Here is a 17241-nt window from a genome sequence, read left to right as displayed (position 1 = left end):
TTACTAATTGGTATCATATCTTTGCGATTATGAACAGCGAGCACACAACCTCAAAATACTTCAGAGTATGTGCATTTTTTAATCTAAAACTTTGAAGCGTGGGAATAGACAGAACTAGTCAAAAAAGGTACGATTTCTTTAAGGCACTTCAGCGAATCACCCTTACCTTCTCTGCTTTGTGTCTAGGTAAAACTTGGGCAATTACGTCGCGAATACCAACTTTCTTTGCAATTGCGTTTGCTGTACGTTTGTTATCTCCTGTTAATAGGACTACCTTAAAAAGTTTTTCCTTAAGGTGCGTCACTACAGCCCTAGATTCAGGCCTTACTCGATCGGACACTGAAACAACCTGATATTCAAAAGAAAAACAGGATATAAAGATTTAATTAAGTACATTAATTAAGCCCTATACTTGAATAGCGATTAGTATTTGGTCCTGAAGAGTTAGCTCATTCGTATTAAGAATCGAGGGAATCACTTAGATCCTAGCAGTCCTCTATATAATTTACATTAGCGCTTTTGATAGAGAAAATCTCTTTGTTTTAGAGAACAAGCTTTCATATTATACAGGCAAATTTCGAATCAGTTCGGTTAATACCAACCGATGAGCAGTAGAGTCTAGTTACTATAATCATTGAACCTTTGGCAGAATAGCAATCAAATTCCGATGAACTTTACGTACCGCTAATGCTACTCCATTTATCGCGCAAACAACAGCAGTTTCTCCTTCAAGTTCGCAGGTTTCGAGGGCCTTGTCCTGCGAACCACTGATCTTCACTCCGTGGTTCAACATCCACATGCGATTACCAACTAATACTCGATTAACTTTTCCCAGTCCCGTTTTTAACGGATTTCTTAGCACAGAGCCATCATCCTTAACAATAATATCTGATCCGAATCGGTAGTGTTCAAGGAAAATACAAAGAACAGGAAAAAAGTTAAGCGTTAAGTAAGTTAAGTAAATTAAGCATTTTTTAAAAGCAAACACTTCTTAAAAGCATTTTTGCGATATGCCGATGCTTGTTCAAAAACGACTGGGCTTAGTTTTTTAACACCATGGCCAAGGGAGCACCGTCGTCAACAAGATGGCACTACTATGCTAATGATGCTGGAATAATACTACACATATTGATCTGATGAATGCTTTGCAACGGAACCAAAAGTGAATGTAATCATTAACACGTATACCGAGCATCTTCCAACTAGCTCCAACTTTATGGAAAATCGAGTACCTACCTTTGGTTTCGTTTGGATATATTGTGTACGAATCATAGACGATTTCACACTGCAGGCCATAGCCTGGGGTTGCTTCAAAATTCTCACATCTCGGAAGCTCTTTTTCTTCTTCACTAAGTTGATCTACGGCAAAGGCAAAGATCGCCTTTCCGATCGGGTGCTCGGAGTTAGATTCGGCGGCTCCAATAAGGGCTACTAAAGGGCCAGATGGGACCACGGCAGAGAAATTGGTGAAGCTTGTGACTGATGCTTTGCCCTCGGTAATGGTACCCGTTTTGTCAAAAGCAATAATTTTTACCTGAATCGCGTTGCATGAACAACAGATAAATATGGGCAGAAAAGTCAAGTCGAATTATATATATATATATATATATATATATAAGGGGCATTACTCAAATCATATGGAACTTTTTTAAAAGGGGTACAAGAAACCTCGAGGGCGGTGTTTTCGGACGACCAGTTATGTAGCACCACATGGTGAGAAATGGCACAGAGTGAAAACGTTTCGTAGGCCTCAGAAAGAAAAACAGAATAGAGCGCACAGACCTATAAATCTTTATGTTATGTGAGTGCTTGTCAGGTGGGAACGTCGGCGCATCAACATCTATGCATTAAAGATGCTTATCATAGCGATAAATAATCAAGTCGAATTAGAAAATAATCCCCGAAAATACCAGTAATGTTGCTCATAATTTTACTGTCGTGAATTTCGACGAATTCATCTCCTTGTCTTCTGTGTTTATATATTAAATCATCCTAGAAAGTGGGTGGGTGACTGATTAAAAAAAGTTGACAAGACATATCTGCTGCCAGCATAAATGGGTTTACCAATATAGTAATAGCATAGCTCAATGCGCTGGATACTTTTGCATGCGGTTCGTTTTTAAACTTTGGTATTATCCGTGATAATCAATTTTACATGTTTTCACTGGAGCGCAAAAGCTCAGTAACTTTTTCGATAAAAGATTTGAAGCAGATTTCAGTATTATTGCATTGTAATGTGTTCAATTTGATTTGAAACATGCTAAATTGAAACGAGTGAAGTTACCTCTTATGGCATACTTTACCTGTGACAACAATTCGAGCGGCTCTGCACCTTTAATGAAAATACCGTTTTTGGCTCCAAGACCAGTCCCGACCATTACAGCAGTTGGAGTTGCTAGGCCAAGTGCGCATGGACACGCAATACTCAACACAGTAATAGCACAGCGAAAGGCAAACTGCAAGGTCACCTCTAAGTCACTTCCTTCATATTTTCCAACGAACGAACGGATAATGTCAACCTTGGTGAAACCAATGAACATCCATACGCCAAGAGTTATCACACTCAACGAAAAAACGGCTGGCACGAAGTAGCCTGCTATCCTATCTGCCAACTGCTGAATAGGTGCTTTTGACGTTTGAGCTTGCTCGACCTGCAAATTATGACGAAGCTTGAGATGCTTTAAGTGATAGCTCTTTGAGCGCAATGTTCTAACATTGATATAACGTTATTAGTTCGTAATTATTAATGTGAAAATCATCGATCACCATACAATAGAGTTCTTGAATAGTACCTACATACGACATAAAAGTACTCGAAAAAGCCATACTACATATAGACATATTTGAAATTTTAATGAATTGGTTTAAGTCAATGACTAAACGGTATATTGGAATTATGATACATCTAAAATAAATGAATGCCACCAATAGTTTTAATGACTTAATTCCAACGATGGATTGCTTTTTTATAAACACTAAATTACTTAATCTAATTTATTTATATTTATATTTTCTAAGTTACCAGTTTGACTATTTGTCCGAGGGTCGTGTCCTGTCCCACGTGAGTTGCTCTGATAAGAAGCACTCCGTTAATATTCAATGAGCCTGAAAAAACTATATCATCAGGGTTTTTATCGACTGGTAAAGATTCGCCTGTGATGTGGGACTCATCCACTTGTCCATGGCCGGATACGACACAACCGTCAACCGGCACCTTTGCACCTGGTAACACCTGTAAATAAAGCGAGAATTGCTATATGTTATGTTCGCAAGGCGTTATGACGTTTAATCATAGCATACGCTAAATGTTGGATCAATTTCAATATGTACTTAAGCAAAATGAATATCCAAGCACATATAGCTTCCGTTAACGCTGAGAGATTAAAGGTTTTAATTATTTGAAAGTTTTATGAAAAATCGGCAGGACTGATGGAGTATATCGGTGAATCGTTGCAAAGCTGTTTTGAATAAGGTGTTTCAGTTTGGATCTTCCACTCATTTAGCTGATTAGGTCATGTTCATCTAAATTCACATTTAGAGCATGTAACTAGTAACGTTTGGAAGGAAAGACCCGCTTTAGGCTTTATTTGCTAACATTTGCTTTTATTCAACGAATTAGTAATCCACAAGACTGCACGTGCAACATGCTAACGACACCTTTTCGGTTCTTCGTTACAGTCAGCTTTCGTTTGACTAAAATCAATTACCTTGATTAGATCGCCACGTGCTACCAGTTGCTTGTTAATCTCTTTTTCTTCATGGTTCCCCGAACTGACCAGAAGTGCTGTAGTGGGTTCCAATTCAATGAGTTTTGTGAGCGCCTCCGTAGTGGCACCCTTTGCTACGCTCTCCATCCATCTGACGGGTACCACATTGTTAATAAGCGATTTAGCACAAACAACCGAAACGGCCATGGACTTTCTTGTTAACTATTTAAGTACACCTCCACTCTTGTAGGTCTGACAGTATACTTAAAAGCCATTTTTCTTCTAAAATTCTAAAAATCTATACGCAAACAAATTATCGTTGAAATTTAAATGGTGACGAGTTAAAAAGTGGGAAAATGAAAATGCCTTGTGTCATGAGAACATGGTTAAGCGTATAACATTAATTATTAATTATCATTGTTATTAATTAATCATCATCATAATTTCTCTTATTAAGTTGCCGTTGTACACCTTCCAAGGCAAAGGAAGACGATGAGCATCGGCACGGTGTCGAAAAATGTCATAGGACTCATAGACTGCCTTGTCGCCATCGCAATTCCGAGAACCGTAACTGAGTAGAGATATGAAATGGTTGTTGCCAACACGATAAGAACATCCATGTTGGCCGCACCATGTTGAAGCGAGCGTAGCGCAGGACAGCAGAAATGTCGTCCTCCAATAAACTGAGACAGCAATGGAAAGATGCAACGTGTGAAATGTTATGTTAAGGTAGCAATAACTATGCATTGACCAAGGGCATCAGTAATGACTAGGAAAGACAAGAACGGCCTGGCTTTATTTTTTCATCAATATATTTATATATAGATTATCTTGCGAAGCGTCATTGTATACAGATATTTATCACAACACTAGTCTGTTTTAAATAACAAACACTACATTTCAATTATAAAGCCAACATGGTCAAACAAAGAGCCATCAAAGAGTATTCCTTACCTGAACAGGTGTAGCCAACGCAAAGAGGAGAAGGTTCTCTAGAGACAAACCTTCAGTAATCATCGTTTGCTTATGGCCACCTCCATTTTGAGGGGCTATTACCATGTAAAAAATCATGATTGCCATCGTTGGTACTCCGAATAATAACGAGACAAGGAAGGCCGACCGCCATTTCTCAATCTCGGAGCGATGGCTTAATCGATCCGCTATAGTGGTATCCGCGCTGGACGGAAGGTGGACTTCAAAACCGGCCCCCTATGAGTTAAAAGCAAAACCAAATCTACAAGTAAATTCTTGATTAGATTAAGACAACTTCAATGTAGGAATGATATCACGATATTTAACTGCACAGAATTTCGTACCCACTGAAGAGTAACGTATCCTAAGGCTGACAGTGTACCAAAATGGCTTTCTCCAAAATACCACGTAAATACTTGTGTCAGAATTTTTTGCGCTGCATACATTAAAGAATGTAAAGCGCCACATAAACATTTGTTTAATATGAAGAACATTTACAGTAGCGTGTATTGGTCGAATTTATCCAACACACGAAAGACTCTTGCATCTTTCCACTGGCTAGTCTCGTCAAACTATTTTTCCTATGCTAAGATGGAGAGGTTCCCAATCGCACGATCATTCTTCACCTATCGCGTCGTACAATAGTACGAGCAGACCATTTGCCGTAACCTATCAAGCCCCACTGATGACGGAAGGTGCAGCATCAGCAAACCGAGCATCCATGTATACCAAACTGTACTCTCCTGAATATCTGTCCGATCCGTTCACGTCAGATTTGGTACAGGCCCTTCGCTTGGTCTGCACGTATGAACACCATGGCATGCAGCGATGACCTTTATTATTCGGCTTTTTTTTATGCATCCAGGTAAATAGGCAGGGCACAACATAGCAGCAGGAGTAAAAGCAGCTGTTGACGCCAGAAATTAATGGAAAGGGTGCTGACCCTTTCTCTAATGACTTTTTCGAGATATTTTTAGAGTTCAGCAGAATCGTGACCGATCATGGTCTAAGGTAAGGCATGCAAGCAGCTTGCTTGAAATGTTATTATTCTGCAACAAACACGTTGATACAGTAGTCACCTAATAATAAATCAGCACCATAGGGTATCTGTTGGAGCCGCATTTTAATGCAACCCGTTTGTGTATATGGAGCTACAACGAAAACCGCCACAAACGGAAGAGATTCATTTACTCGCATTTATTTATACATTTAAACTTCATCTTATCCATTATGATCGGAGCAGACGTTCTTTTATATGTAAATATAAACAGCCTCTATTTACGTAAGCAGACTTGGCCTGATCTACGATGTTGTGAATAGATCATGGAAGAAGAGTTTAAGTCCAATAACACTTACCTCAATGGCTTCTACAATAGCGCGTGGGCCAGCAACGTCACCATCGAACGTAAAAGTGCCCTTTTGGGTGCTCAGTACTACATTTGCGCTAGTCACTCCAGGAATACGAAATACTGCTTTTTCTATGCTGTTCACGCACGAAGCACAAGTCATTCCTTTGATCTGTATTAAGTTAATGTTGATTCTATTAATTACAACAACTACCATTACAAAAACACTTATCACGGAGACATTTTACTGTATAACGAGTAGAGAGCGTTTGGAATGGCAAGGTAAAGTAGCCCTTTCTTTCTTAATGCAATTTGAATGTATTTACTGCACGAAGCAATAAGTATGATATAATGACTGCATTTGCACATAAAAAGGCTTCGTCGACACTAACAAGAATAACTCATATGATATCTGTTATTCATACAAGATCTGCGTTCGACAAAAATCTTTTGCTTTTTAGTTGCAGTGAGTAGGAATATTATACGTTGTGTTGTTAGTTAAATTAAGGAGTTCTTGATAATATTAAGGTTTTTTGTGTTCGATAAAGAGGCGGGATTATCAGCGTAACATGGACGCTTTGACTACGTTCCTATAAAAACCTTAACTGCAATGAAAAACACTTCACCGTGGCTGCACCGTAGAGAAATATGTAGGACACTTTCTTTATAAGGACTTTCTGGGGAAATGTTTTCTGTTCTCTAACTACCGGGTTAAATGGCTGTCGACAGAGCGAGTGATCGCTTTTTTAATCCCGCCATGTAATATTATATGTCACAACACGTTTATTATTTCACTTGTCATCAACAGTTTGTTTTTTTCTTTTTAATTTTAGAAGGGAAGCAAGTTGCATAAATTAGACGTGCATCAATCGACTTACCATAACTACAAGTTGTCCTGGAGGGCACTGGGTATCGGCAAGTACTTCAGCTTCAAAACCCATTGAGTCTATGGCTCCTGCGATTGCATCTGGCGAAATCAGTTCAGGATTATATCGGACTTCGGCTTTTTCTGCCAAAAGTGCCACGAGGACGAAATGGATACCCCGAATCTAGAAATTAAATTAAATGCAGATGCAAGCACGTAGGGCATTTAGTACTTGTAGGAACTATGTTGGTAAAATCACGACAAGCACTGCATCTGACCGCAACAACTGCCCGCAAAGGAGATGCGCCTTTAATGTCCCCCTTAATCTATTGATCTTAATATGCTGACATGGTCTAACACTAAAAAAAGATTAAGGAAAGAGAAATCTATGAACCGAAACGAATAAGTGGGTAAGCTAGAGGATCTAAAAGGACGTCGTACGTTTTTTGCAGATAGCTTATCGGTCATTAAAAGTTACCTTTTTGAGGTTGTTCTCAATGGTGGACACACAGGAAGAACACGTCATCCCTTTAATGGTAAAAAAGGCTTTTTCTAGATTTGCTGCTTCGACATTGACTAGAGTATGGCGCGATGAGGCGCGGCTCGATTTGCTTAAATGCTCTGAAATAAGATATAGACGCCATTTGCTTGTTGTTTCATTACGTTTAATAGCGATCGTTGAAATGTGTACTCAGATGATACTTTCATTCATCTTGTCGTTGCAATGGGCTTCCTATGTCCAATGCAGAAATTTTAATGTCGATATACTAAGTTAACTTTGTTTTTTGATTCATGCGTTCCTATTTCTCTAAACACAGATTAAATGATAAGTTAACTTTAAATTACATTACCGTTATTCTAACACGAATATTAAGTGAAATTTGAGTTCATGAGAACTTGTCATTTATCGCGTAATGAATCAATAATTATTCTTACTGATTTAAAGGTTTTAATTTAAAGGTTACCCAAGGCACACCTAAGGACTTGCTCGGCTTGATGCTTGCATTCCCTCTTCAGAGAGGTCAGGTGAACCACGCCACGTGAGCCATTTTGACCAGCTCTGGTATTACTCTTTTCTTTGCTTACTCTATTTAACAATAAAAATACTAATGAAAGTGCTTATGCAACTGGAATACGTACCTCCCTTATGAACAATTCAAAGGTACCGGTTAAAGGGCATGCCCGCTAGGATTAGCAAAGAAGATGCAGGACCTTTTGCAGAAAGCAATGGTCAAATTCGCATCGGCTTGGTCAAGCGTCAGGGCCGTTTTTCAAAGAAGATAGAAAAAACTTATTATGTGATCGTAAGATGAATAAGCATCAATCAAATCGCTCAGATGCAATTGTACCTGACTGTATTTGTCACGCAGGATTTGGCTGCAAAAATCCTTACGCTGCCTTAAATCAACACGAAGGTTTAGAACATTTAGTTAGCTTTGTCGACATCGCGTATAATTTAATTGGCGCTCAGGTGGAATTTTCCGTACTCAATCGTGAGACAAAATATAGAATGCTATAAACAGAAAATGCTTCGCATGCAAGTGCCTTCCTTGCTTTGAAGTTTCAGTCTTCATATTATATGAATGCATATATGAAGGTTTTTCATGAAGTAAAGCTGGCTTACATTCGCATCATATAGTTTCGCCGTGAACCGAAAGGTCTGTGCCTCGCATGGTAAAAGATGTGCAGAATTTGCTCTTTTTGGCCACTGCGGGCGAAGTCTACCAATGGAGATAAAGAGAGCAAAGTATGTTATCCAAGCTAGGTTACGTCCATTTAAAAAGCTTTTTTACCAGTTTTGGGTAATGCTAAGTAAGCGACAATTTAAATACTAGTTCAAATAAACAACGAATGTTAAAGAGTATTAATGGTGCTTAGTCAGCAAGTGACCCGCTACGAGTGTTGTACATTGAAGGTTGGTACAACACCAAAAGAGACATTACGTGATAAGAGCGACTTTATACATCGCACGTATCCGGGCCTTATGAGTCAACCAAATACAGCCCGTTCTCGTCGTCAAATTTTGCCCGCCTCAACACAACGCCCATTATATTCATTGCGCATGGCAGAAAATTTATACGTACTCGCATCTAGTTTATTCGGTCTCAGACGTACCAGAGTCTTGAACTTCTTGAAATTTAAAGCTGATTCTACGTCCTGTTCTCCCTTTGCCTGTCATCTTTGGTGTTTGAATCAACAAATTACCTCTTCAAAATTAGACTGTACACTATCGCAGGCTGTGCGAAATTGCCGAAGATTCTTAAAGATAACGATCGTTAAAAACGACGATGTCATATATTGTTCAAGAAACCATATCGTAGAAACGATGCCTGTTTTTGAATATGGTTATTGCATGCGTCTAACGCATAGGTTTATTGTGTACTCAAGGTTAAATCCTGTAACTAGATAGAAATCCTATCACAAATGTGGCCTTATCAGAAGAAAGGTAAAACGATGTGCTTATTTGCCCCACACGTTTTTTATCTTTTGTACCCGTGAAATATTAATCCTTATGCGCTTTTCTTTCGCCGCTTATTTCGACCATTTGCAATACGAGAAATTCTAAAATGAAACTTCGTTTAACGCAAGTCTGCTTTGAGGGTCACTTTAAAAACAGTCATTTTCATAATGAACGGTCACCTCACTTCAGTGTTAGTTCAGAACGATGTCAGTATAAAGGTGCAAGATATCTGGTATTCCATGGAAAGGCTTACAACATAATTGAAGTAATATCTATTAAAATATGAACATTACCGAATTTACGCCATTTTCTTATGGCAAATAGAAATATATAAAAGTAGGATTTATTAAATACAAAATACGTAACTAATTAGTAATATTGTTACAAGTGCTTACCTATCGATTTCTGGAGAGCCAGTTCGAGGCTCCGTTGAGATGAATATGAGCGAGTATCGTTCTGGTGAAAAAATAGGCAAACAGTGCAATCTATTTAGCATCTCCGGTGGCTACGCCTAACACCTGTTTATGAAGCCTAAGTTAAACTTCGATTAGAGAAAATAAGGTATCAAATATCATAGATAATTTATTTTCACATTGCACAAATAACCTCTGTGGATGTTGCTAGCTCGAGGCAATGCCTCGGCCTTATAGGCGTATCGGAGAACATATCTTTGAGCGGCCAATGGAACGATCAAATGTGTTTCTCTAAAAATCCTACGATCCTTTCTTGTCTATCAACTAAGATACCATGTCTTGTCAGAAATTTTCAAGTGTAATACTAAAAAACTCGCTAATCAGTTTTTGTTATGGGTTCCAATTGTCAAGGACCAGAATAGGTGTTAATTAAAAAGGAAGAAGTACAAAACAACCTCCACTAAGGTGTTTGTTTTAACGATGTTTGCCTTGTTATGGTCTAGCATTGTCGCAAAGACGTATAACTTTATTAAGCCCGATAGTCCTTTCTGTTGCATAGCCTCGTTTATTTGATGCATTTGAACCTGTTTTCCTGGAGCATTCTCCGGTATAAATGGCCGTTTTAGGTGCACCAAATCCATGATCGTTTTGTTATGAAGATATGCTTATCGGAGCTTAGGCTTATCTCCCGAAGCTGCCAATTCTTTTCTCTGTTTGATTTTGACGCGGAGGTGCCATTTTCTATCACTTATGACGATTCTGCTACGAAATTGATTATGGGCGCATGTTGCTCAGTGCAGGGCGAGGTACTGGGAGCCAGTAAAAAGCCATACTTTCATGTGCTCGTTCTTTTCGGTATTCAATATTGCCGAAAGTTCTCAGCGCATCTTTTCGGCCGATTCACGGAATTATTTATCACTTGCGGTTCTCATGGGCCTCGTATGAGTGACAGGGGGTGGGTTATATTCCTCAGGCTCAGGATTCCATCCTTGAACATATCAAACCACATTCAAGCAGTCGTTTCAAGTAAGTACTTACTACGCACGAAACAAATATTCCATGTTTCTTAACTAGTTTTCTGACTTTTGCGAAGGGCAAAATAAGGTAAGTGTGGAAAATATGCCCTTTTAGCTATAAACATTCATTTTTGGAAACTAAATTTAAGGGAAAAAGATACTGCTTACCACCAGAAAATTACAACTAGTTGAAAGCAATTGTCTTTCGATGGTAAGTGAAGGTAAATAAAAGTAAACTAAAGCCCTTCTAACAACCTTATACGTAATCATTTCTAAGCAGAAGGTCAAAAGCAACTTTGGACACATAATCATATGTTTTTGGCAGCACGATTGAGCAGCAAACAGCCTTTTAGAATAGGTACCGGGTGTTTTGTAACAACACGAACTTACCTCTGAGAAGCATTTGTTTGTCTTCTTTTAGCATTATCAGTTACGACTTATTTATGGGTATAGCATCAAGAACTTGCTCGTATTAAAAGTCTAGCTGCAGCAAATCTTGCTGGGGTTTCTCTAGCATACCTATGAGACGGCATGGTAACCATGCGAGCAGTGATCAGCCTTTAATAATAGGACCCTACATTTCCAAATCCATTTTGCCTTTCACCCCTAATTCCCTAAATCTAGAAATAACTTGTGCCAATTTAGAACAGCGTGGCAGCGTGCATGCTGGCTATGGTTAGCATGGCAACACGCTCAAATAGATGCACGTTAGTCACACTTTTGAGAAATTATCTACTCCACCGTGCTGATTAATTGAACTGATTAATTGAAAATTAAAAATAAAGCAATTATTTTTCGTTTTTTTATTAATTCATGGGGCGCTCAGGGTGTTGATTGATCATATTTTTCTTAATTTCTCAACATTTTCATTATTTTTCAACACGCGTCCGGCACAAAACAACACAGCCAGAGTGGCCTATAGAAAAATCTTGCGGATAACAAAAAGTGCTTCTACATCAACATGAAGAAGATCAAGAAATGACAGTTTAAAAAGATACCCCTCAGCCCAAAGTTAAGCATGACCCTTTAGAAGAAAAAAAATTCGCGTTTACTGGGATAGAAAGTCGTATACTTTGGGAAGTGCTTGAGAGAAGCCTTGAAAAAAGTCTCAACAAGTATCATTGTATGACCCAGCTGCACTGAATTAACAATATTGTCTATGAGAAGGAGATCCAATAAACAGAACAAAAGCCATCTTTAGATGACCCAGTTACACCGAGTTAACGATATTGTCTATCGGAAGGAGATCCAATAAACAGAACAAAAGCCGTCTTTGGATAAGTTTCAGTAGCACACTCTTCCGCATATATGATATTTTTCAACCTTGCGCGCGCACAGCGTGATCATCTTTTCTGATCACTATAAAACGAAATTTTTGTCAATAACCTTTGCGATGAAGGAAGTCGAGTTACAATGAGACTAACTTACAAACTTTTCGATAGCAACCCTGAGAAATTCGAGCGGGATTGGGTAAACTAGTGAGAGAAAGGAGAAGGCCGTAGAAAGTTACGGCAAATACACAATACAATAAACTGTAAAAATTTAAATGAAGTACTGCATTTTTGTTAGATATAAAAACGTTATTATTTTGAAACATACCAATAAATTATTACTACTAACCTTGGCTTTTAATAGAGGGCTTGTTTCATTATTATCTGGCGTTACTTTTTCAGTTTCGCTAGCAAGATCGTCGTTTTTTTCGCCAAGATTTTCAATTAGAGAACAGTTGTATCCCAGGTGTTCGACAGCTTCACGAATATCTTCGGCTTCTGTCTCTTGTGACAGAAAAACAACGGCGGCGGTGTTCAGCTCAAGTGATACCTTTATGCCCACTACACCCTTGTGATAGGCCAGTTGTTCCTCAATGTGACCTACGCACGACTGAGATGACATTCCGATGACACTAAGTTTATCAAACAATAAATATTTATGCCACACAGCAGAACAGAGTTAGGGCCGTACAAATACGCATAGTAACATAATAAAACGTATATAATACAAATGACCAAAGACCAAAAGCTTCAAATACATAAAAAGCAGTGTTTCTAATGAAAATGATTGTAAATCTATATAGCTATTAAAACAATGCTACGATAGCTACTTGAAGGTATGTAGCAGTTTAGTTTATGAGCGCTTACCGGAAAAGAGCTGACTTAAGCTGGGGTGGGATTTCCAGAGTGATTAATTCGCAGCTATAACCCGTTGCCTCAATATACTCTTGAATTTGCAACGGCTTCAGTTTATAGTCGAAGAACGATACCGAACAGCTTTTCTCACTGAGGGACACTTCTACGTGGTGCACACCTATTTAGTTAAATAAAATATCAACAAAATGTGCGAACATCAAAACAAACAAAACGAATGCCAAAATTTACATTTGAACTTGATATTCACCTGCACCAATTGTACCCTATATAATGATATTTTAATTGCACGACAACTTGAACCACCTTTGTATAAGATCGGCCTTATGCGCTACGCAATCAAAAGGACGAATTACCGCCATTAAAGAATCGTCGATAGAGACAGCAGTATTAGACCGAACAGTTGCACCACGGCCAACGATCAAACACTTTGTTAAATAATTTCTAGCAGCATAGACCCTGAAAGGCCAACGCCGCCCGCGAGAATGACCAAGGAGCTTGCCGCAAGGCTGGAGAAACTAACAGTTGTGCTATGAGAAGACGGCAATTCAGGCACATTCCTTCACTGAAGAACTCAACAATAGCCTTCGTGTTAACGAAGATCTGAGCAACTAGTCCAGTGTTTCTGTGCATTGTTTTACAGTGAAGAGCAACAAACCTTGTTGCCCTAGTAGAGGCAATCTGTTTGCTAAAATCATAAGATAGGCGAACTCACGCTGTGCTTCGAAACAGTTAGCGACGAAGTCTCGCAGCAGCAGATATGTTCAGCCGGCTGCTTCGGAGTTAATGTACGTGTTAGTGAAGAAGATTGTTAGTGAACTGGAAGCACTATCTTCTTATTCTGTCCCTCCTCTGATCATTGCTGGCGGCGTCAACGCCCGTCTCGACTGAGCAGACTTGACCGTACTACGACCCTTGCTTACGACGTGGTTGCAGACCATAGTTGCTGGGTAGTTAATCGACACCGACTTCCCTAGGACATTCAGAAAGTTGATATATTTACGACGAACCTAACCAGGTATAGGATAAAGCTTCAGAATGACAATCATTCACTGTCAAACGGCGTAAGCATTCGGCTCATATACCTATGGCGATTGACTTCGCTCTCTAAGTCGCATTTGCGCCGACCGTCACACGTCAAGCTCCTGACACCCAAATATAGACAAGCTCTTGGAATGTACCCACGAAATTCTCCTTGTACGTTACAAGGTAGATACCGAATCTTTTGCACAGCGGGCACTTTAAATTTTTTAATATACAGTATAGCCCTTCTGTCCCCCACGGCACACGCAGTAGTTCAACCAACGTTGTAGCCTTACGCTAAAAGTTTAGATGGCGTTCAAACTTATGGTGGAGGTACGGTCTGATTCCTTTGCTTCCTGTTTTAAAACGATCTGTCGAAAGATGTATGCATCATACAAACAATATCTTAAACGGCTGGACACTCACTTTATCGCCGCTAACGCATTAGGGCAGCTCGGCGGCTTGCCTGATTAGTTCTATGGTCCTCATAAATCACCTCTGCAGCCGTGCTGGACGGCTCTGTTCAATAAATGATTACATACTTATACACTCCCACCCCAGAGGATAGATGCTATTCAGCTAAAGATTGCCTGAGGCATGGGCGATCGAATCACGCCGATACCTTAGCGAGGGATAGCGAACAAAATTGTTATGGGGTGCTACCTGGCCTTCTTGCTTTGAGACTGGACAACAAGTTAGAACGCATATACCTTATTACAACCGAACAATACCGGCTCCAAAGAGAGCCCTCCACGAAGTAATGTGAAGCATCCTAATGGCTAACGTCAAGAGGGTACTGACCACGTCGCGTTATTAGCTATACGCGGTGTTCGTCGACTTCAGTGCATTCGACTCGGTGCCCAGGTGGTCACAGTGACCGAGATGGCTGTCTCTATGAATGTGCTTAGCCTTCTCGAATGGACAATAGGAAAATTGACGACGAAGTGGCCGAACTCCCACCTTTTACACAGACTAGGTTTGACTAAAAAGTACAACCTAATCTCACTCCATTTCGCTGCAGAGCCTTTCTGATTAAATAAGAGGAGCCAAAAAGTTAAATGAAGTTATCCTGTATTTAGGCGACTTATTGATATAAAGGTTGAAAAGGTTCCAAGCGCAGGTAGCTCTAGCCCGACTCCACGAGACGGTGATGGATTTGGAGCTTTGTGATGACAACGAAGGGAAGGTAGCACAGCTTAACATTTCGCCAGGATGCCTCTTGTCTATATAAACAAGTTTTCGTTGCTGGAATTGCTCCTCTCCACAAACGGTAAAAGTTTTTTTGGATAGATCAGTGTAGAAAGGCAGTATTGGCCGGATAAGCGATCAAGGCGCCTCATCGCTTGTCCCTTGCAACCGTTCTCAAGCTTGTTCGAAGGTAAGTCTACTTTGAATGGATGAGATACGCAAGACGGTCTTACAATAAAGAAGCTTGAACAATTAAACCGCGTCAAAACCTCCCTTTTCAAAAACCTCACTATACATAGTGACCCGAAATCGTCTCGCGTCTTTGCTAGCCGACGCGTCACTGTCGTCCGTTAATTTACGTCGTCATTTTGAACTCCAAGCAACGAAAACGTTAGAGATTGACCCTAAAAACTAAAAGCTAAAGTTTGCGGAGATCGATGGAGACTTCTTTGTTTCGGGTGCGATGAAGAACACCGAATGGCCATGTATGAGTTCTGCCTTAGACTCTGTAGGAAACCGGGTTCCCACGAGCTTAATGATGATTGCAAATGCTCCATATGCTAAAGAAACTGTGATAAATATCATGCCGTTCATTGCCCTGGTATCATTTTTAAAACATTTGGCACACATCTTATTTTTATAAACTTAATAAAACCTGTAAAACCATATGACGCAAAGTGTTTTTAATGGTTTTAAATGTTTCTAGATACATTAATATTGGCATACTGTGTCGTTGACATGTATATATGAAGTTCTAGACTACTACTAACAGAGATGAATAAACGAAAATTTTATCTAATTTGATTAAAGCAATGAAATGAGAAAGATGAGGCGCCGAAGAGAAATAGGTTCTACGTTTTCCTCACCGATAGCATCAAAAGGCCTATAGAATAAATAAATATGTCATAGTACTATCTCTGTCAAAATAAATGGCATCAAACACATGCTGTTATATAACGTTACATCCTATTTAGCTTATCCTACCTTCCTTATCGACGAGTACCCGCTCAATCGACGTAGCACATATTTCACAGGAGAGGTCTTTGAGATGGTAGGTGACCTGCGAAAGGGGGACGTTGTCAGGTAAATTAACAACAAAACCCAACTCCCCAACGGCCACAAGAAGCTGCTCAACAGATGCAAGAGTCACCTCGTACGAGACCGATGCCTGATTCTCCGTCAATGAAACCTCCACCCTACGCCACCATCGATCAAAAATGTCATTAGCGCGCGCACATTTAAGCATATATTATTAACGCAGACATTATTTCTCGAACAATTGGTTCGGTTTCAAGCTCCAAAATAAACACAACCGGTTCATTAGAACAACACAACCATCAATCTATAGTAATACTCTTAATTACAGTACTTAAAATTAGGACTAAGTGCACACTAATAACATGGAACGGATTCTAGATAACGTATGATAGAGTTTATTTATATTTTCTTCACATTCTCTACAAATATCATAAGATTGATACTTCTGTTTGGACAGCTATCGTGTAAATGCGTACTTGTAAACTCCATTGATGGCGCGTAATTTTTCGTTTACTTTTCGAACACAATCGTTGCACATCATCCCTCCAATGAGTAATGTTACATCTCGGATTCCGGCCCCCGTTGGGCCCATCACCGGCTTAGCACTGAACCCAAGATTGCATACGGTACGTACAATCTCGGACATGGACAGCTTGTAGAAATCATACTCCACCGACGCCAATTGAGTCTCGAGGCATATCTGTGCAACAAAGCTTAGTAAAACACGCATTCTGAAGCCTGAACTAGCTGATTTTTAGAAAAACACACGCTCTACGTGTTTAGTATAACAATAACTAGTTCACGAATTGAAGGTAAGATCTAACATCCCAGGACTGCATATTTTTATCAATGTAAAGAAACCCACTTGGACATTTTTGACTCCATGGAGGTCGAGTAGCCGATTCTCAATAATTCTAACGCATGTATCACATGTCAAACCGCCTAGTAAAAAAGAGCTCTTTGTCGTGTGATTACCGTCGCCGTGCTCTCCACCCATCTGAAAATGCAATTACGTAAAAGAAAAAGGATAATAAGCAGAACTATGTGGGACAAGGGGCTATAAAAGCA

General features: G+C 39.6%; 1 protein-coding gene across 3 annotated transcripts in view; it reads right to left on the bottom strand.

Annotated features, from left to right (window-relative positions):
- The window catches only part of LOC111260153 (copper-transporting ATPase 2), a 34339-nt gene that overhangs the window by 1190 nt on the left and 15908 nt on the right, over positions 1-17241 (bottom strand). For all 3 annotated transcript variants that reach the window (XM_022832684.2, XM_086968152.1, XM_022832683.2), the window contains 17 exons: positions 17039-17170; positions 16650-16873; positions 16120-16331; positions 12919-13084; positions 12401-12683; positions 9747-9807; positions 7369-7511; positions 6904-7074; positions 6036-6197; positions 4662-4916; positions 4179-4390; positions 3708-3858; positions 3023-3232; positions 2304-2651; positions 1237-1534; positions 683-888; positions 167-349 (listed from right to left, as the gene is read on the bottom strand). In XM_022832684.2, coding sequence (XP_022688419.1) covers positions 167-349; positions 683-888; positions 1237-1534; positions 2304-2651; positions 3023-3232; positions 3708-3858; positions 4179-4390; positions 4662-4916; positions 6036-6197; positions 6904-7074; positions 7369-7511; positions 9747-9807; positions 12401-12683; positions 12919-13084; positions 16120-16331; positions 16650-16873; positions 17039-17170 — 3417 coding nt within the window. The remainder of the gene's footprint in view (positions 1-166; positions 350-682; positions 889-1236; positions 1535-2303; positions 2652-3022; positions 3233-3707; positions 3859-4178; positions 4391-4661; positions 4917-6035; positions 6198-6903; positions 7075-7368; positions 7512-9746; positions 9808-12400; positions 12684-12918; positions 13085-16119; positions 16332-16649; positions 16874-17038; positions 17171-17241) is intronic.

The sequence above is a fragment of the Varroa jacobsoni genome, unplaced genomic scaffold (genome assembly GCF_002532875.2).
Source record: "Varroa jacobsoni isolate VJ856 unplaced genomic scaffold, vjacob_1.0 scaffold_404, whole genome shotgun sequence".
In the NCBI taxonomy this organism is placed as follows: Eukaryota; Metazoa; Arthropoda; class Arachnida; order Mesostigmata; family Varroidae; genus Varroa; species Varroa jacobsoni.
Note: the sequence above shows the minus strand (reverse complement) of the source record. Positions and strands in the feature narration are given on the sequence as shown.